Below are 22,387 nucleotides of genomic sequence, written 5' to 3'. Positions count from 1 at the left end.
GGCTCATACTTATCTGCGTATAAATAAAAAATCGGATTGCACTCTGACTTATGTTATTCACTGATTTAGTGCTCATCTGTGATTTTTTTTCTTTGCTGCAATCTGGATGAGAAAAAAATTCCAGCATGCTGTGGATGTATTGGACGACACTCACCAATGCAAGTCAATGGGTGTGAGAAAAAAAGCAGATGGCACACGGACCATCCATATGCTGTCCAATTTTTACAGATAAGTCACGTTCACACGTTCAGTATCTGATCAGTATTTTACATCAGTATTTGTAAGCTAAAATCAGGAGTGGGTGAAAAATGCAGAATTGGAGCGCAAGTTTGTATTATACTTTTCCTCTGAGGTTATGTTTCCATGTGCTTTAGACGCAGCTTATATTTGCTGCGTCCAAAGTGCTGCTTTCTAATCACGCAGTAAAGTCCACATGTGTTCATTGAACCATGTGGATTTAACGCATCCTATCCATTCTATTGTGGAAATTGACATGCCTAAAGCCACACCGCCGGTGAGTTTATGCAGTGGTAAATAGAAGCACAGTGGTCGTGGGATTTCTGTAAATCCCATCCACTGTGCTTGTATTGTATAATGCAGTGGTTTGGACGCAGCGCAGGTGAGCTGCTTCCAAACCGCTGCTACGCTGGGTCGTGGGCACATATGCTATTTGTTCCACTCCTGGTTTTGCTTACAAATACTGATATAAAATACTGACCAAATACTAAACATGTGCACATGACCATACATTAACATTCTGTAGCATAGAACACTGGAAATGGTCCTGTAAATGATTGTAGAATAATAGTTGCAAAGAAAAAAAACATATTGCATACGCATGTTATGCGGATGTCATAGGGATGCTATGTGACAAAAATTGCATTGTTCTCGCATGACACTCGTCCTACTTTTCAGGAACATCGGAACAATTTTATTTACGCTGAGTGTGAGCCCTTAGTGTGTATATACACTGTTTGCGTATAAACTGTATACATTCCTAATGTGTGGTGTTCTGTGTGTAAATGAGTGTATGTGAAATTTATCTGTATTCTTGTGCATGTATGATTGTGGTTTTACAGGAAGCTTTTATTGTGTCGCTATTTGCACCTGGCTGCCAGATTTTGAGCAATGTTAGGCCGTTTGCATGATGTTTTTCGTCCATGTTTAACATGTATGCTTGGAAAGTACCCAATATACACGCTAAATATGTCAATAGTCTCCTATTGCCAGACAGAAGCCAAAATAATGTCCTTTTGTCCTCCATGTGGCCAATACACTATGTTCCAAATTATTATGCAAATAATATTTTCTCAGATTTTCCCAAATTACCTATATGAATTGCAGTCATTGTAATTTTCCAGTCAAATAACTATTAGAGTACAATTGAAAGGTTTTTGTACAAACTGCCTATGATAACAGTATATTTTTTAAAAAATAAAAAACTCAAACTGCACTCAAAATGCATGTTCCAAATTATTATGCACAGCAGAGTTTTCAACCTTTTCATTTTAATAAAGAACAAAAAAATGGTCCTTTTTGAAATTATAAGCATTAGCAGGTTATTACAAACTGAAATCAAACAGTTTTCAACTCAAAACTTTATTCTAGGTGATGTTACATTTGCACATAGGACCCCTTGTTCGAAAGGAGCTTCTGGACTCTCTCGTCCATTGAATTTGTCAGGTTTTGGATGGTTTCTGCTTCAATTGTGTTGCATGAGGGCAGAATACCCTCCCAGAGCTGTTGCTTAGATGTGAACTGCCTCCCGCCATCATAGACACTCCTTTTGATGATGCTCCAGAGGTTCTCAATGGGGTTGAGGTCAGGGGAGCATGGGTGCCACACCATAAGTTTGTCCCCTTTTATGCCCATAGCAGCCAGAGATGCAGATGTGTTATGTGCAGCATGAGACGGTGCATTATCATGCATGAAAATGATCTTGCTGCGGAATGCACGGTTCTTCTTCTTGAACCATGGAAGGAAGTGCTGTTTGAGAAACTCAACATACATTATGGAGTTCATCTTTACCCCTTTAGGGATCCTAAAAGGGCCGACAATCTCTCTCCCCATGATTCCAGCCCAAAACATTACTCCACCTCCTCCTTGTTAGCGCAGTAGCCGTGTTTGCATGGGGTGTCAATCAACCAGCCATCCTCCACTCCATCCATCTGGACCATCGAGATCATTTCATGCATGATAATGCCCCGTCTCATGCTGCACATAACACATCTGCATCTCTGACTGCTATGGGCATAAAAGGGGACAAACTTATGGTGTGGCACCCATGCTCCCCTGACCTCAACCCCATTGAGAACCTCTGGAGCATCATCAAAAGGAGTGTCTATGATGGCGGGAGGCAGCTCACATCTAAGCAACAGCTCTGGGAGTGTATTCTGTCCTCATGCAAAACAATTAAAGCAGAAACCATCCAAAACCTGACAAATTCAATGGACGAGAGAGTTCAGAAGCTCCTTTCGAACAAGGGGTCCTATGTGCAAATGTAACATCACCTAGAATAAAGTTTTGAGTTGAAAACTGTTCGATTTCAGTTTGTAATAACCTGCTAATGCTTATAATTTCAAAAATGACCATTTTTGGTTCTTTATTAAAATGAAAAGGTTGAAAACTCTGCTGTGCATAATAATTTGGAACATGCATTTTGAGTGCAGTTTGAGTTTTTTATTTTTTTAAAAATATACTGTTATCATAGGCAGTTTGTACAAAAACCTTTCAATTGTACTCTAATAGTTATTTCACTGGAAAATTACAATGACTGCAATTCATATAGGTAATTTGGGAAAATCTGAGAAAATATTATTTGCATAATAATTTGGAACACAGTGTATGTATAACCTACAAAAAAGGTCTAGAATAGTGTAGTAGGCAACTTTACATCACACCACAGTTTCCTGTAAAAGAACCTGAGTGTTTAACCACAATATCCTATGATTAAAAGACGCCCCGCCACTGTGATTAAACATAGCTGTCTGGAAGCTCCAGTGATGTGGGTTCCAATATATAGACAAAATAAAAGAAAAAGGGTTTGGTACTATGTTAGCCAGTTGACAAATATTGATTCCTCTGAGTAGATTATTTGGTCTCTTTCACTGAAGATTGGCCATCAATATTAAAGTGCTGGACAACCCCTTTAAATGTTATGCCTTAGCAACAGGTCACTTATTGAGGTGGATTGTGTGCACAAAAGAACACACATGCCACATGCAGAGTATACTCATTGAATACTCATTGAATAGGGCTACGTCGCATAAAGATTTGCAGTATGTAAAACTGCACGACTGAGAATGCATCAATTTAACAACTGCTCCATCTCAAAACATGTATGTATATTGTGGCTTTAATGGGCTTGGTATTGAAAGGAGAGAGGATCAAGCACACTTCTTGTACAGTGGCCCTCCTGTGTCAGTGTCCTCTGCTGTGGGAAAATATGATTGTGTCTTGATTTTTGCGAATGCAAAATGCCATCACTTGCCCCAAGTTGTGCACCAATATAGTTATGTCTATAGCAATGATCTAACTTTACCAAGGCTACAACATCTCATTTAAATGTTTTCTAGAAGAACTTTACCGGCTGAGATTTGAACATCTGTAACAATTCTCTCAGGACGTGGAAATTTTTCAGGAATCATAGCAAGGTCAGATACTGCTTTCATCAAGCTGTCCCACTGAGACAATAAAGCTTCTGGATCATCCAAAGACCGGATCGCATCAGAGGGAATAGTCAAAATGATATTTTCTGCTATTAGTTCAGTCCAAGGAGCTGGGTAGTTTCGAATTGTATCCAACCAGGATGAAAGGTTGGTCTGGCCTGGAGAAAAAATATATAATTATATTTTTCTAATTTTTGAAAACATAAGTTTTTTGGTACCAGAAATTACATTTATAATTAATATTGAAACTAGCAGGGTCACAACACAAACTCCATCACTAACCTTGAAAAATATTTAAAATTCTTAATAAAATAAAGGTCTTTGTGTAAACAGCTCATGTTATATGATATTGGTATGTTTAAAGGGAAGCTATCATCAAAAAATGACCTATTGTTTAAATCAGATTTTTTTGTTATAAGTATCTTTTTTTATTATCATTGTTTTTTTTTATTTCAAATCACGATTTTTTTATATTTAAAAAAAAGTTAGTTATCTTGTCATTTTCCCACTGGCTACTGAGACTTTTCTACACGCATACTTCCTGTTGTTTCAAGAAGCGTTTTCAGCTAGGCTTCTTATCATCAATGAACCACTGGAGGGAAAGATGATGGCTCATAGATAGAGGTATGGTTACGTTATTAAAGCCAAGTGTTTCAGCAACATACAGGTACCTTCATCAGGCCTTATGAATGAAGAGGTACAGACACATATAATACACAGATAAAAATGGGAAGAATATGACATTATGGGTGGTAATGGGCAAATCTGTGACTGTTCGGGTTCGGCTAATTGAGTTCAACTCATTGGCAAGCGTGGGAAAATACTCACCTTGGAAGAAGCATAACTGCGAAATGGCATAGGTAAGAGGTGACGCTGTACCCTAAGGTCCATCTCCATTCAGCAACCATTATATAACCATTAAATACCATAAAGTGGTGGCCAAAAGTATTGGCACCCCTGCAATTCTGTCAGATAATACTCAGTTTCTTCCTGAAAATGATTGCAATCACAAATTCTTTGGTATTATTATCTTCATTTAATTTGTTTTCAATGAAAAAACGCAAAAAGAATTGTCCTAAAGCCAAATTGGATACAATTCCAAACCAAAAAAGGGGGTGGACAAAAGTATTGGCACTGTTTGAAAAATCATGTGATGCTGCTCTAATTCGTGTAATTAACAGCACCTGTAACTTACCTGTGGCACCTAACAGGTGTTGGCAATAACTAAATCACACTTGCAGCCAGTTAACATGGATTAAAGTTGACTCAACCTCTGTCCTGTGTCCTTGTTTGTACCACATTGAGCATAGAGAGAAGAAATAAGACCAAAGAACTGAGGATTTGAGAAACCAAATTGTGAGGAAGCATGAGCAATCTCAAGGCTACAAGTCCATCTCCAAAGACCTGAATGTTCCTGTGTCTTCCGTGCTCAGTTTCATCAAGAAGTTTAAAGCCCATGGCACTGTGGCTAACCTCCCTAGATGTGGACGGAAAAGAAAAATTGACGAGAGACTTCAACGCAAGATTGTGCGGATGGTGGATAAAGAACCTCGACTAACATCCAAACAAGTTCAAGTTGCCCTGCAGTCCGAGGGTACAACAGTGTCAACCCGTACTATCCGTCGGCGTCTGAATGAAAAGGGACTGTATGGTAGGATACCCAGGAAGACCCCACTTCTTACCCCGAGACATAAAAAAGCCAGGCTGGAGTTTGCCAAAACTTACCTGAGAAAGCCTAAAACGTTTTGGAAAAATGTTCTCTGGTCAGATGAGACAAAAGTAGAGCTTTTGGGGAAATAGCATCAACATAGAGTGTACAGGAAAAAAAAAAAAACATTCAAAGAAAAGAACACGGTCCCTACAGTCAAACATGGCGGAGGTTCCCTGATGTTTTGGGGTTGCTTTGCTGCCTCTGGCACTGGACTGCTTGACCGTGTGCATGGCATTATGAAGTCTGAAGACTACCAACAAATTTTGCAGCATAATGTAGGGCCCAGTGTGAGAAAGCTGGGTCTCCCTCAGAGGTCATAGGTCTTGCAGCTGGACAATGACCCAAAACGCACTTCCAAAAGCACTATAAAATGGTTGGAGAGAAAGCACTGGAGACTTCTAAGGTGGCCAGCAATGAGTCCAGACCTGAATCCCATAGAACACCTGTGGAGAGATCTCAAAATGGCAGTTTGGAGAAGGCACCCTTCAAATATCAGGGACCTGGAGCAGTTTGCCAAAGAAGAATGGTCTACAATTCCAGCAGAGCATTGTAAGAAACTCATTGATGGTTACCGGAAGTGGTTGTTCGTAGTTATTTTGGCTAAAGGTTGTGCAACCAAGTATTACACTGAGGGTGCCAATACTTTTGTCTGGCCCATTTTTGGAGTTTTGTGTGAAATGATCAATGATTTGATTTTTGCTTCATTCTCTTTTGTGCTTTTTCCTTGCAAGCAAATTAAATGAAGAGAATAATACCAAAGAATTTGTGATTGCAATCATTTTCAGGAAGAAACTGAGCATTATCTGACAGAATTGCAGGGGTGCCAATACTTTTGGCCAGCACTGTATATGGATAGATATATGGATAGATAGATAGATAGATAGTTAATAGATATATGGATAGAAATATGGAAATAGATAGATAGATAATAGATATATGGATAGATATATAGATAGATAAATAGATAATACATATATGGATAGATAGATAAATAGATTTATATATATATGGATAGATTAGATAGATACTGTAAGGTGGCTGCCGGACAGGTCGTGGGCGGGAGGTATGTGTCCCTGAAGTACCAAGCTTCGGTGATGTAGGACCCGGAGAAGCAAGCTCCAGCACACATAGTGCTGAGATGAATTTAATGGGCCCGGATTACAGGGCCCGGTTTTACGAGCAGCTGAAATAGCTAGGGGGGGGGGGGGGGACAGCTGTTCACTTACCTTCAGTCCAGGTCTTGGAAGGCTGATTTAAGACAGCTGCGCCTGTCTCAATCTGTCTGTGTGTGTTGGGCAAGGTGAGCAGACCTTGCATGTACTCCTTAGACTCTGCAGGAGGCAGAGAAAGGCACTTTGTTTAAATGGCTGAGGACTTGTTATTTTGAGCTTTGTTCTGTTATTCCTTTTTGTGCCAGGAAAAGGCTGTTACTTTTTTCCTCACTGGTGTATGGACACTAAATAAACTACCAGTTTGTTTGAACCCGTGGACTGCATCACTGTGTGAACCTGTGCCTACATCCAACATGGCTCAGTGAGTACAAATCCCTACAATTGGTGCTAGAAGCACGGGCACAGATCCCAAGCGGCAGTCTGACTGCTACAAGAAGACGTATATGTCCTGGGTGAAGTCGACCATAAGCCAGCAAGTGTCGCCGGACAAAATGGAGGACCTGCTTAAACATCTGTTGCAGGCACAGCAGGCGCAACAAGCGCAGCACCAGCAGCAGTACCTGCAGTGCCAGCAGCAGCAGCATCAGGAAACAAATAAACTTCTGATGCAGCAGATCCAACAGCAGCAAAGACAAATGGAAATCTTGGCAGATCAGATCCGTGACAGGACGACCGCCACATCCTCAGATCCAGGTGATGACTCACACGTCAGGAAGACGGTATGAAGAGCATTACAAAAGATGACCCCGGGTGATGATGTTGAGGCGTTCCTGGCGGTCTTTGAGAAGGTGGCAGAGCAGGAGAAATTGCCTCCAGAGCACTGGGCGGAGGTGCTGGTGCCATATTTGACAGGCGAACCGCAGAAAGCCTATTATGACTTGGTCTTGCAGGATGCGAAAGTTGAAAACTGAGATTTTGGCACTCTTGGGAGTGACTCTGACTGTCAGGGCGCAATGGGTGCACCGCCTATTGCAGTGACAAACCTCCCCGGTCCCAGATGCTCGACCTCCTACACCTGGTGCAAAAGTGGTTGCAACCTGAATCTTCCTCCCCAGCACAGATGGTGGAGAAGGTCGTTATAGACTAGGTTTATACACTCTCTCCCGAAGTCGGTGGAATCCTGAGTTGCCCAGGGAGATCCCCATAATGCTGATGATTTGGTGGGGTTGGTGGAAAGATACCAGGCGGTTGAGAGTCCGTTGGGAAAACAAGGGGTCGTAGCCTCTCAATACTGGGGTTCCCAAAAGGCGGCAGACACCCAAAAGAAGGGAGCTAGCGCCACACCTGGGGGGCGTCCTAGAGTTCAGGAGGGGTCTGAGTTGCTGCCCAAAGTCCCACCCCATAATATAGTGTGTTGGAGATGTCATACCCCTGGCCATCTTGCCGCCGGGTGTCCCATAAATTCTAAGCCAATGGACTGCAACATGGGCCGGCGTTGCTCCTATTTTGCCTACCCCACCTGCTGCGTGGTTCCTCAACATGGCGAGGGCCCTCAGGCATGCTCAGTCTCAGTAAACAGGGTACAATTATCTGGACTATTGGACTCAGGAAGTTTGGTGACCCTGATAAGGACCACACTCCCTCATTGACTGGTTCCTGGGAAGGTGGTGGGTGTCCGGTGTATCCATGGGGACACTAAGAACTATCCTGTGGCCCAGGTGGATGTAAACACGGACTGTGGCACCACATCTCATGAAGCGGCGGTCACATAGGCGGATTATAGTGAGGGCAATCTGGGCTACCGCCCAGGGCCCCGGGGTTACAGGGGGCCCGGGGCTCTGGGGGTCCATGGCCAGATTGCCCTCATTATAATATGTGCGGCGCCGCGGCACATACCGGCAGACAGAGGCTGGGGGGCCCGCGGACTGCTCCCCCAGCAGCGGCGCTCAGCCGTTACTTCTTCTTCGGCCAGCACACAGGGAAGTTAACAGGTGCAGTGCTGGCCCGGCCGCGTCACAGCTAGGAGACACGGCCCTGTGTGCAGCCATGTCTGCTAGTGTGACGTCACGCAATGCGCGCTGCACTGCTGCACCGGAGAGGAGCTGGAGGACTGGAGCGGAGCCGGGGGATAGTGAGTGTGTGTGTGTGTGAGTGTGTGTGCATGATTGAGTGAGTGAGTCAGTATGTGTGTGCAGGCAGATATCATTGTGTGATGTCTGTTTATATGTATTTTTGTGTTTCAAATGTGTTTATGCATGTATATATATGTCTGCATATGTTTGTGTGTGTGCGTGACTGCGTGCGGCCTCCCGCTGTGTATAGATGGCACCGTGCGGCCTCCTGCTGTGTATAGATGGCTACGTGCGGCTTCCTGCTGTGTATAGATGGCTACGTGTGCTCAATATTAAGTCATACAATTAATGTAAGGCTATGTGCCCACGATGCAGAAATGCTCCGGATTTTTTTTGAGCGTTTCTGCATCTCCCTGGCAGAAAAAATGCATGCGGATTGTACATGTGTTTTTCCTGCCAGGGACAAGCGGATGTGAAGCGTTCTTCACATGCATTTCCGCATGCGGGTTGTCAAGTGCTTTCCAAGCAATTTTAGCATCACTTGGAAAGTGCTTGACAACTTGGTCACACTATAAAAATCCATGCAAACTGCATATATAATATGACCGTAAAAGAATGGTAAAAAATAAAAAATAAATATATACTTACCTTCTGATGGCCTTCCGACGTCAGCGGTCGCGTGACCCATCACATGACTAAATTATGTCACCACAGGTCTTTTAGTCTACCGCTAGCTGCCGGCAAGCCACAACGCATCGGATAAAGACACCGGGGGCCATCAGAAGGTAAGTATAATATTTATTTTTTATTTTATTCTTTTTTCTACATGTTCTATGGTACCCAGGTTCGGAGGAGAGTCTCCTCTTCTCCCAACCCGGGTACCATCCGCACATTGAAACGCATGGATTCCACATGTACAGATGCAGTGATGTGGATTCCATGCGTTCCAATGCAAGTCAATGGCGGCGAAAATGCAGCACTTTCGCAAAATAATTGGTAGTGCTGCGGATTTCTCCGCAATAATAATCCGCAGCGGAAATTTCCGCAGCATGTGCACAGCACATGCGGATTATCATTGGGGAACAAGGCAGACCTTCTACCAAACGTTTTTTAAGCGTTTTTGCAGCGGAATTGCCACTGCGGAAATGCTTAAAAAACGCATAGTGGGCACACACCCTAAAAAAAATTATTATAATTAATATATTAATATTGTGCCAAATTAATTTCACGTGAACTATCACATGATCTATCACAGGGGATCATGTGACATGTGATACATCAGGTGTGTGTGTGTGTGTGTGGGGTGGGGTGGGCCCGCGCCTTCTAAACTGCCTGGGGCCCTTGCTACTCTTAATCCACCACTTGGCGGTCGTTAAGGACCTATTGCATCCCATAATAATTGAACGTGATTTTGCAGTATTCTGGGAAATGTGGGGGAAAACGGAGACACCTGGTTGCTCGGACGACAGCCAGATCGCCACTAAGGAAACTTACCCACAGAACATAGTAGATGTGTTTGCCATGTATGTGCTTGTGGGCAATGAGGATGAGGCAACATCCCCTGAGGCCAATATCCCTGAGCTGGAGGTGTCCGAGGGAAACTTTGGAACTGCCCAACTCAGGGATTTAACTCTGAAAGGGGCCTTTGAAAATGTTACTGTGTTAAATGGGATGCCTCAGGAACCGGGGACTGACACTCAGTTCCCTCATTTTGCTGTGAATGGGGATTTACTGTACAGAGTAACCAAGCCGAGGGATGAAGTAATAGAACAGTTGCTGGTGCCAGGGCCCTATAGATGCAGGGTGTTAGACATAGCTCATTCTCATGTGTTGGGTGGTCACTTGGGTGCAGACAATACTCAGGAGCGGATCTTCCAGAGATTCTACTAGCCAGGTTGCTATAGAGAAATAAAGAGTTATTGACGTTCCTGCCCCACATGCCAGATAAGATAACCTCCCCAGTGGCCCACTTCCGCAGTCCCCTAGTGCCCCTACCCGTCATCGAGGTTCCATTCGAACGCATAGAAATGGATCTAGTGGGGCCTCTGCTCAAGTCCGCCCGAGGGCATCAGTATATTCTGGTAGTATTAGATTATGCTACACGGTATCCGGAGGCCGTACCACTACGAAATTCCTCTGCCAGGTGTATAGCCTGGGAGTTAGTCCACATGTTTTCAAGAACGAGGTTGCCTAAGGAGATCCTAACAGACCAAGGAACTCCATTTATGTCGAAGGTCATGAGGGAATTGTGCAAGACATTGCAGATTGCACAACTGAGAACCTCCATGTACCATCCCCAGACGGACGGACTGGTCAAAAGGTTTAACAAAACCTTGAAAGCAATGTTGAGGAAAGCAGTGGAAAAGGATGACTGAGACTGGGACTCTCTGCTTCCTTATCTGTTGTTCGCCATCAGGGAAGTTCCCCAAGTTTCCACAGGTTTCTCGCCGTTTGAACTATTCTATTGCGACATTCTTGAGGACTCCTGGATGTGGCGAAATAGTCCTGGGAAGCTGAGACCACTCCTTATAAGAGTGTGGTGGAGCACGTTGCCCAGATGCAAAAGAGGATTGCCCATGTGATGCCCATTGTGAGGGAGCACCTCCTCAAGGCACAAGAGGCACAGTCCAGGGTGTATAATAGGTCGGCCAGGGTGAGATCGTTCAACCCAGGAGATCGAGTGCTTGTACTACTGCTCACAGTAGAGAGCAAGTTCATGGCCAAGTGGCAGGGCCCCTATGAGGTGGTAGAGAAAGTGGGGGAAGTCAACTATAAAATCCACCAACCGGGGAAGAGGAAGCCCTATCAAATTTACCATGTTAACTTGATTAAGCCATGGCAAGATAGAGAGCCTGTGGAAGCTCCCTGTTTAGTGGCTGAGGCTGAGGCCGATGTGAAAGAGGTCAAGGTGGCAGAGTCACTGTCACGTGCCCAAAAGCAACAGTGTAAAGAGTTACTACAGTGAAATAAAGACCTGTTTTCGGAGTTGCCTGGACTCACTCAGGTCATAGAGCATCAGGTTCTCACAGAGCCTCAAGTTCGCGTCAATCTAAAACCATACCAGATCCCCGAGGCCCGATCGGGGATCCGGTGATCTCAAAAGAAGTGAGGCAGATGCTTAACCTGGGAGTCATTGAAGAGTCCAAAAGTGGATGGTCCAGTCCTATAGTCTTAGTGCCAAAACCAGATGGGGAATGGTGGTTTTGCAACGACTATAGGAAGCTGAACAACGTCTTGAAGTTCGACGCCTACCCAATACCTAGGATGGATGAGCTTATCGAAAGGCTGGGACCCGCTCGGTACATCACCACTCTGGACCTCACCAAAGGATATTGGCAAATTCCCCTGTCCAAAGAGGCCAAGGAGAAGACAGCCTTTTCGACACCAGAAGGATGCTGTTTGGGTTACAGGGAGCTCCGGCCACCTTCCAGAGAGCCGTGGACCGAATCTTAGCACCCCACAAACTGGGAAAGTCATCTGGACAAAGTTCAAGCCATACTTGATGCCCTAAGGAAGGCGGGCTTTACTATCAACCCAAAGAAATGTGCCATGGGGATGGAGGAAGCCAAGTACCTAGGGTATGTGGTTAGTAGAGGGGAAATAAAACCACAAATAAATAAGGTTGAGGTGATCTTGAACTGGCCTCAGCCCCTCTCGAAGAAGCAGGTCAGGGCGTTTCTTGGCATTGTGGGCTACTATCGAAGATTTGTCCCTAACTTTGCCCTGATAGCAGCCCCGCTGACAGGATCTTCTGAAAGGGACGAAGTTGGCTATGGCCAAGTGGTCCCCGGAAGCAGAAGCGGCCTTCCAGGAATTGAAACTGGTCCTCTGTAAACAGCCAGTCTTGGTGGCACCCAACTTCTCCAAGGAGTTTGTGGTCCAGATGGATGCATCGGATGTCGGGCTGGGAGCAGTCTTGTCCCAGGAGATTAACGGGGAAGAACACCTTGTAATATACCTCAGTCGGAAGCTCTCCACTTGTGAGAAGAACTACTCCATTGTAGAAAAAGAATGTTTGGCCATTAAGTGGGCGTTAGACACTCTGAGGTATTAGCTGTTAGGTAGAAGGTTCGGTTAGTGTCAGACCATGCCCCACTGAGGTGGATGCGAGAAAAGATGAGGAACAATGCCAGAGTGACTAGGTGGTTCCTGGCTCTACAAGATTTTAGTTTCCGGGTAGAGCATAGGCCTGGGAAACAACATGGGAAATGAGAATGCTGATGCCTTGTCTAGTGTTTATTGTATGGTGACAGAAGGTGCCTAGCCCCCTGGCTTTGTGCAGAGGGGGGGGTATGTAAGGTGGCTGCCGGACAGGTCGTGGACGGGAGGTATGTGTCCCCGAAGTACCAAGCTTCGGTAATGTAGGACCCAGAGAAGCAGGCTCCAGCACACATAGTGCTGAGAGGAATTTAATGGGCCCGGAATACAGGGCTGGGTTGTACGAGCAGCTGAAAGAGCTGGGGGGGAACAGCTGCTCACTTACCTCCAGTCCAGGTCTTGGAAGGCTGATTTAAGACAGCTGCACCTGTCTCAGTCTGTTTGTGTGTTTTGGGCAAGGTGAGCAGTAGAGATGAGCGTTGTTCTACTCGAACTGTTCGCCAATCTCAAATTCGAGCTGTTTTGGGCGGTGTTCGAGCCGTTCGGCGAACACAAACAATTTGAGAAAAATTCGGCTGTTCGAGGTTATGTTCGATAACTGTTCGTGCACCAAAATCATAACTGGATTTTTTCTCAGTAATGATGAAAATTAATGTTAATACGCAGTTTGAGTGTACAGCGGGGTGGGGGGAGGGGCAGGGGATGGATCTCTGCAGGAACAATGAAGATCTCCATTTTTTTTTTCTCTTTCCCGCATTTACAGTGGGGAGGTGCAATCTGTCAGCCTATCAGCAGCGCACACACGGAGCGAAGTGCTTTTTTTCACACAAGCAAGGGCATGTGTCATTGGCAGTGTATGTCACATGTCCTTGCCCTATAAGACCAAGCCATTTTCCCCGTCGCCACCATTTTCTCACTGCTGCAGCTGCGTGTTAGACGGCACCGCTGTTGCTGTGTGCGCTATACCTTGTTAATTTCAAGCCAATTTTCGCACAAATCTACAGATAGCTTGGGAGTAGGGAATAGTTGTGATTGCAGTCCTTTTAAGGACTAGGTTACAGCATTTCCTACGACTTTTATCAGGCAGGTCTGTGCTCTTAAATAGATAGATTGTGGGAGTAAAGACTAATTGTAATTGGAGTCCTTTTCAGGACTAGGTTACATCAGTTCCTATCAGTTTTTGCCAGGCAGGTCTGTGCCAGTGCTGTGCAAGTTTTTTTCACAGCATTTGGCTGAATCTAGCAAAGCTAATCCTTTTTGGCGTATTGCAGAGTGTGTTAGTCAGTGGAGTAGCCTATCTGTGTTGCAAGATATACCACCTGTGTATAGAATACCAATTTTTTTAGTACACCTAGTGAAGTAAAATCTTTTGGGCATAGCATCATTCTATTAGTCCATCTATACTGACCTCCATCAGGTTGCAAATTGAATATAATTTTTTTCTGCATCTAGCTCTGAAAAAATATTGGGCTTCTAGCTGTGTGTGGGACTTGTTGTATTAGTCCATCTATACTGACCTCCATCAGGTTGCAAACTGCATATATTTTTTTCTTCATCTACCTCTGAAAAAATATTGGGCTTCTAGCTGTGTGTGGGACTTGTTCTATTAATCCATCTATACAGACCTCCATCAGGTTGCAAACTGAATATATTTTTTTCTGCATCTACCTCTGAAAAAATATTGGGCTTCTAGCTGTGTGTGGGACTTGTTCTATTAATCCATCTATACAGACCTCCATCAGGTTGCAAACTGAATATATTTTTTTCTGCATCTACCTCTGAAAAAATATTGGGCTTCTAGCTGTGTGTGGGACTTGTTGTATTAGTCCATCTATACTGACCTCCATCAGGTTGCAAACTGAATATATTTTTTTCTGCATCTACCTCTGAAAAAATATTGGGCTTCTAGCTGTGTGTGGGACTTGTTGTATTAGTCCATCTATACAGACCTCCATCAGGTTGCAAACTGAATATATTTTTTTCTGCATCTACCTCTGAAAAAATATTGGGCTTCTAGCTGTGTGTGGGACTTGTTGTATTAGTCCATCTATACTGACCTCCATCAGGTTGCAAACTGAATATATTTTTTTCTGCATCTACCTCTGAAAAAATATTGGGCTTCTAGCTGTGTGTGGGACTTGTTCTATTAATCCATCTATACAGACCTCCATCAGGTTGCAAACTGAATATATTTTTTTCTGCATCTACCTCTGAAAAAATATTGGGCTTCTAGCTGTGTGTGGGACTTGTTGTATTAGTCCATCTATACTGACCTCCATCAGGTTGCAAACTGAATATATTTTTTTCTGCATCTACCTCTGAAAAAATATTGGGCTTCTAGCTGTGTGTGGGACTTGTTCTATTAATCCATCTATACAGACCTCCATCAGGTTGCAAACTGAATATATTTTTTTCTGCATCTAGCTCTGAAAAAATATTTGGCCTTCTAGCAGTGTGTGGGACTTTCTCTATTAGTCCATCTATACTGACCTCCATCAGGTTGCAAATTGAATATAATTTTTTTCTGCATCTAACCCAGCCAATAGTTTTGGCCTAATACCACAGTTTGGCCACTCAGCTCTGCTCGGTTCCCATCCATTGTTTTTTTGTGCAAACAACTCCAGAGTTGTTAATTAGTTAACCACCAAAATGAGTGGAAAAAGGCCTGCTGCTGGTGGAAAGGGGAATAGGCGTGTTGGGAAGGGGAAAAAAGGTTGTGTCCGTGGGGTAGGTGTTAAAGCAACAGTAACATCTGCAGAAGAAAGACCATCTCCCAGCCAAACTAAAATGTCTACTTCTTTTAGCGAACAATGTGATAAGATCCCTTTCTTACGGCCACGCCAATCGCTACAAATTCCAGATGAGGCACAAAAACAGCAGGTGCTTCAACGGATATCAAGTGCTCCTTTAAGTGGGCTCTCCTCCACATCAACTTCAACATCACAAATACTCCAGTCCTCAAAGGTGTCACCCCAATCGCACTTGCTTCCTCACAGCTCCCAAATCTCCAGCTGCCCGTCTGAGTATGAGGTAGAACAGATGGTTGAGTCTGCAGAGCTGTTTACTCATACTATAGCCTGGGAATCAGAGGTCGACTCCAGCGCTTCTGTGAATTCAGACGAGGAAATGATCTGCACTGATGCCCAGAATCTTTATGAGTCGGATCCAGGACCAGACGCAGAAGGTTCTGACCATAATGTAGACCCTCATTCCCAAACTGTAACTCCTGTTGGTGGAGACAATGAGGAAGACGATGATAAGACTCAAATACCTGATTGGAGCGACAACTTTAGTTTTTTGTCAGGGCAGGAACAGGTTGGCTCTGAGGACGACGGGTGTGATAACGCACAGGGTGATGATGATGAGGTTGGAGATCCCACTTACTGTCAACCCACAGTCAGCCAAGAGATGAGGTCAGCAGAGGAGGTGGAGGAAGATGCTAGTGACGACGAGGTCAGGTTGCGCCTTCCTGGACAGAGACGTAGTACTGGAAGCACGTCAACAACTGCATCCTCAAACACAACTCTGCCTCTCACCACAAGTCGTGGTGGCTCTTCAGGTCACATGGGTGCTAAGCCTTGCATAGCCTGGGCATTTTTTCAGATCGATAAAGATGACCCAACTCGTGTTATCTGTAACATTTGTCAGCAAAAGCTAAGTAGAGGCCAAAAAATACATAGTTTGAGTACTTCATGCATGAACCGGCACATGGACATGAAGCATAAGTTGCAGTGGGAAGCTCAGTGTGCTACAATGCGGCCTAGCCGGCCGGGCCAACCACCGTCTGCCATATCTTGTGCATCCGCGGCCTCTTCATCCTCTGTGACTGGGGGGACAGCAGTCACACCTGTTTTGGGGCGCAGACCTGCCACCTCTTTACCCACAACAGCCAGCGTGATTGGCAGGTCATCATTTTCTTTGGAGGTGGTAACACCAGCTGGTGTTGAGCGCTGTCCGACATCGATAGCACCACCTTTGGATCAAGGCAACCTAACATGTCCGCCTGCATCTTCCTCACAGACCGGCAGTTTGCCGGGGACACCCTTATCAACCTCGTCTAAGCACAATAGCCAGCCCTCGGTCCCTCAGATGTGGACAAGTAAAAGACCATTTCCTCCTAGCCATGAGAAAGCTAAGAGGTTGAATTTCACCATCTGCAAGTTCTTGGCTACAGAAATGCTGCCTTTCCGCCTGGTGGACACAGAGGATTTTCGAGACCTTATGTCCGTCGCAGTGCCCCAGTACCAGATGCCCAGTTGGCACTACTTATCAAAGAAAGGTGTGCCTGCGCTCCACCAGCATGTCGCACACAACATCACCGCTTCTTTGAGAAACTCTGTGTGTGACAGGGTGCATTTCACCACAGACACTTGGACGAGTAGGCATGGACAGGGGCATTACATGTCGCTGACTGGGCACTGGGTAACTATGGTGACAGCAGGACAAGGGGCTGCTGTCCAAGTCTTGCCGTCCCCACGAGTTGTGCGTCAATCCTCTTTATGTCAAAGTTCCTCCACTGCTTCTGCCTCCTCAACCTCCTCTCGGTCTTCCACCTGCACCCAAAGCCTGTCTGGTCATGCCACAAGCTTTCTAACTGCACAGAAGGGATCCTGCACACCTCCTTACTATGCTGGCAGTAGGGCTCAACGTCATCAGGCGGTTTTTACATTGAAATGTCTGGGAAATGTGAGTCACACAGCTGAGGAATTGTGGTCAGCTCTGGAGAACCAATTTCATGAATGGTTGTCTCCACTGGACCTGAAACCAGGGAAGGCCGTGTGCGACAATGCTGCAAACCTGGGTGCGGCCCTTCGCCGGGGCAATGTCACACACGTGCCTTGTATGGCTCACGTGTTGAACCTGGTTGTCCAGCAATTTTTAGCCCACTATCCCAGACTAGATGGCCTTCTGCAGAGGGCACGGTCGCTGTGTGCTCACTTTCGCCGTTCGCATCCCGCAGCTCAGCGACTTACATCTCTACAGAAGTCGTTGGGCCTGCCACTTCACCGGCTAAAATGCGATGTGCCTACCCGGTGGAATTCAACTCTGCACATGTTGCAGCGACTGTGGCAGCACCGACAAGCCCTGGTGCAATACGTTCTGACGTATAGCCTGGGCCAACGAGATCCAGAGGTGGGGCAAATCACGCTGGAGGAGTGGTCTCAGATCAGGGACCTATGCACCCTTCTGCACAGTTTTGAAATGGCGACGAAGATGTTTAGTGTTGACGATGCCATTATCAGCATGACTATTCCGGTGATTTACATGCTGGAGCACATGTTAAACAGAATTCGGAGTCAGGTGGTGGCACAAGAGGAGGTGGAGGAAGTAGAGGAGGAGGAGTTGTATGCGGAAGGGCTAACATCTGCAAGGTCCAGACGGTCGGCAGCACCAAGGCGGCAGGCATGTGAGGGTGGGGGAGATGGTTTTACCAGGGCGCATGGTAGCAGCCAAACTAGTGAGGAAGGTGCAGGAGCCCAGGAAGAAGTGGAGGACGAACTGATGGAAGACTCATCAGATGAGGGAGACCTTGATCACATTTCTGTTGTGCGAGGATGGGGGGAGAGGACAGACGAAGGAAGCATGATTGTTACCTCGCCACCAACACAACAGGGACTTGGTGCTCCTGGATGCGCAACACACATGAGTGCCTTCTTGCTGCACTACCTGCAACATGACCCTCGAATTGTGAGAATTAGAAATAACCCTGACTACTGGGTTGCCACACTGTTAGTTCCCCGGTACAAAAGTAAATTTGCAGAAATTATTCCTGCCATAGAAAGGGATGCACGCATGCAGGAGTATCAGCAGAGACTGTTGCAGAATCTTACATGTGCTTTTCCACAAAATACCAGTGGTGCACGTAGTGAATCTCACAGTTCCAACTTGCCAACCGTGGGACCGTCAAGTGTTCAGCACTCAAACCGTAACAGAACCACAGTATCTGCTGGTAACATCAATTTTGCGGAATCATTTCACCACTTTTTTAGCCCATCCTTTGCAAGGCCACAGGAGACAAGAAGTCTGACACATAGTCAACGCCTAGAGACGATGGTACAGGAGTATCTCCAAGTAAACATTGAAGCCACGACTGTGTCACTGGACCCTTGCTCTTTTTGGGCTTCCAATCTGGATAAATGGCCGGAGCTAGCCACTTACGCCTTGGAGATCTTGTCATGCCCAGCAGCCAGCGTTCTGTCTGAACGTGTGTTCAGCGCTGCTGGTGGTGTGCTGACAGATAAGCGCACGCGGCTCTCCACTGATAATGTAGACAGACTCACGTTCATAAAGATGAACAAATCATGGATCCGAAACGACTTTTCTACCCCTGTGTCATCCTGGGGAGAGTAAAAGCTTGATGATTGGTTAAAATCACCCTACCAACCGTTTTAAGCTTTCAAATTACTAATCATGTTTATCTGTATCTTGGCTGGAAAATAATTTGGGCTTTGTAGCAGTGTGCAGCACTGATTCTATTAGGCCATCTATAATAAGCTCCACCAGATTTAAAATTACTAATCATGTTTATCTGTATCTTGACTGGAAAATAATTTGGGCTTTGTAGCAGTGTGCAGCACTGATCCTATTAGGCCATCTATACTAAAGCTTCACCAGATTTAAAATTAATAATAATTTTTAGCTGCATCTAGCACGGAAAATAATTTTGGGGCTCCGAGATGCGCAAGACACATAAGTGCCTTCTTGCTGCACTACCTGCAGCATGACCCTCATATTGTCAGAATTCGAAGTAATCATGACTACTGGGTTGCCACACTCTTAGATCCCCCAAACTTTTCGATCAACCTTTTCATTTTAATAAAGACCAAAAAAATGGTCATTTTTGAAATTATAAGCATTAGCAGGTTGTTAGAAACTGAAATCAAACAGTTTTCAACTCAAAACTTTATTCTAGGTGATGTTACATTTGCACATAGGACCCCTTGTTCGAAAGGAGCTTCTGAACTCTCTCGTCCATTGAATTTGTCAGGTTTTGGATGGTTTCTGCTTCAATTGTTTTGCATGAGGACAGAATACCCTCCCAGAGCTGTTGCTTAGATGTGAACTGCCTCCCGCCATCATAGACACTCCTTTTAATGATGCTCCAAAGGTTCTGAATGGGGTAGAGGTCAGGGGAGCATGGGGGTCACACCATAAGTTTGTCCCCTTTTATGCCCATATCAGCCAGAGATGCAGATGTTTTATGTGCAGCATGAGATGGTGCATTATCATGCAGAAAAATGATCTTGCTGTGAAATACACGGTTCTTCTTCTTGAACCATGGCAGGAAGTGCTGTTTGAGAAAATCCACATACATTATGGAGTTCATCTTTAGCGCCTTCAGGGATCCTAAAGGGGCCGACAATCTCTCTCCCCATGATTCCAGCCCAAAACATTACTCCACCTCCTCCTTGTTGGCGCTGTAGCCGTGTTTGCGTGGGGTGTCCATCAACCAGCCATCCTCCACTCCATCCATCTGGACCATCGAGCGCTGCACGGCACTCATCCGTGAACAAAACAGTTTTGAAATCAGTCTTCATGTAATGTTTGGCCCACTGGAGCCGTTTCTGCTTGTGTGAAGTGGATAGAGGAGGTCGACAGGATGGCGTATGCACAGCTGCAAACCTCTGAAGGACCCTGCATCTTGTTGTTCGGGGGACGTTGGAGGCACAAGCAGCTTCAAAAACTTGTCTGCTGCTATGACAAGGCTTTTTTGCCGCTGCTCTTTCAACCTGACGTAATTGCCTGTAGGAAAGAGTCCTCAATTTGCCCTTATCAGCACACACACGTGTGTACTGTGAATCAGCTACATACTTCTTGATTGCCAAGACACTTCATCCTGATCATCGCACAATGTTGATTCTAGTCATGCCTTGACCTAAACACTCCACAATTTGTTGCTTCTCAGCAGCCGACACATCCTTTTTCTTTCCCATTTTGGCAGAAAATGTAGGCTGCTTAATAATGTGAGACAGCCTTCTTAAGTAGTCTTGCCTTTCATTGGACACACCTGCCAAACTAATTAGCACAGGTGTCTGCAATTGCTTACAGTGATATAAAGAGCCCTGACACACATCACCATCAATGAGTTTAACTGACAAACAAACAAATTCTTCCCTTATCACTCCTAAACACTTTTTGCATAATAATTTGGAACACAGTGTACATGTGCTTTTCCACAAAACACCAGTGGTTCACGTAGTGAATCTTACAGTTCTAACTTGCCAACCGTGGTCTGTATGGAGTTGTTCAATAAAGGGCCCAAAATTAAGATAACATAGATGGGAGAGGTCTCTATGAATAGGAATTCCTAAGTATTTGATACCCTGTGAGGGCCAGGCAAAGGGAAAGTTGGACTGGATGGAATCCTATATGGATTTAGGGAGGGAGACATCGAGGGCCTCAGACTTCGCTGCATTGATTTTAAAATTTGACCATGTAACAAAGTGATCTATTTCAGCCATAACAGCATGGATGGATATATGTGATTGAGTGATATATACTAGGACATCATCAGCAAATAGAGAGCACTTGTACTCGGTGCCTCCCACCTCAATCCACCTAATATTGGGGTTATGGCGAATTGATGAGAGCAGGTGCTCCGTCACTAGGATGTATAAGAGAGGGGACAGAGAACATCCCTGCCTTGTCCCATTGGTGATTGTGAAAGGTGATGAAAGGTGATGAAAATGTTCTGACGCGCCCCCTGGGCCTTGGGACACCCGGAGCCGGACCCTTTTTGGTGGATGCTGGTGGTTGTAGTCTCCGTGGCGGCAACCCGGTTCCGTGGCTCAGGGCGGTCAAACCAGTGGCGGAACTATTTATGTGGTTTTGATGTTTAAATGTCCGACTACGCCACCCGTGGATTGCGGTCAGAGTGAACTGCCGCTCCAGGGCAGACCGCTGAGGCTGGTGTTGTGGGTGCAGCAGAGCGTAGCATAACTCCCCACGGGAGGAGTATAGCCTCAGGGCAGTGTATGCGGAGGATGGGGGTGATGGCGCAGGGCAGCAGCAGTAATGACACGGAGTCAGTGATGCAGTCCAGGGCCTTTACTCACAGTTCTTATTATCCACGTCTGCAGGTAACGGCTGCCCACGTCGTTCTGTGCTCACCAGGTGAGGGGCTCAGACAACTCCCAGATAACTTTGGAGTGCTTCACAGGACCCCCTTTGTGTGTCCTTTGTCTGGCCTTTCTTACCAACCCTTCTGTCCGGCTGCCTCGGGCCTCCTCTTGGTAAACTTGGCGCCAGTTTCCCTGACCCTATGTGGTGCCTTCCTAGCGGGTGTAGCGAGGGGCTGCGCCACATAAAATGTCACAGCCTCCTGTTTCTAGCTGAGGGTCGTTTCCTGCCTCCACTAGTTTCGGGGACCGGTCTCCCCCTTTGGCCTGACCCCTCCACGCAGGTGGATTCGGGCGTGCGGTGACGACTCGCCCGTCCGCACCCCTGAGATCCCTTCGTTCCTCGTTCCTGGAGCCTTCTCCGCTCCTCTTCCTTCCTTCTCCCTCTTCCAGGCCTGGGCCTCTGTTACTAGGCCCGCCTCCGGAGCAGAGCTCATGCAGAGCCCCTGCTCCCTGCCACTTCTGCTCAGACTTCTCTGCACTGAACTAAGATGGTGCCCACCTTTTATACTCCCTTCTCAATGCACCCAGGAACTGCTTCCTCCCTGCTCCTGCACTACAGGGTTCCCCTTCCTCAGTGTTCCCTCCCCCCACTCCAGCCAGGGAC

At 45.8% G+C, this 22,387-nt stretch overlaps 1 protein-coding gene across 2 annotated transcripts in view; it reads right to left on the bottom strand.

Moving 5' to 3' along the window:
- Positions 1 to 22,387, bottom strand: part of LOC141166189 (TRPM8 channel-associated factor homolog) — a 186,435-nt gene that overhangs the window by 100,285 nt on the left and 63,763 nt on the right. For both annotated transcript variants that reach the window (XM_073652639.1, XM_073652640.1), the window contains exon 6: positions 3,587 to 3,826. In XM_073652639.1, coding sequence (XP_073508740.1) covers positions 3,587 to 3,826 — 240 coding nt within the window. The remainder of the gene's footprint in view (positions 1 to 3,586; positions 3,827 to 22,387) is intronic.

Source organism: Phyllobates terribilis, unplaced genomic scaffold, assembly GCF_046119375.1.
Source record: "Phyllobates terribilis strain yellow unplaced genomic scaffold, ASM4611937v1 Scaffold_11__3_contigs__length_659146591, whole genome shotgun sequence".
Classification (NCBI taxonomy): Eukaryota; Metazoa; Chordata; class Amphibia; order Anura; family Dendrobatidae; genus Phyllobates; species Phyllobates terribilis.
This window is presented reverse-complemented; position numbering and strand designations above follow the sequence as displayed.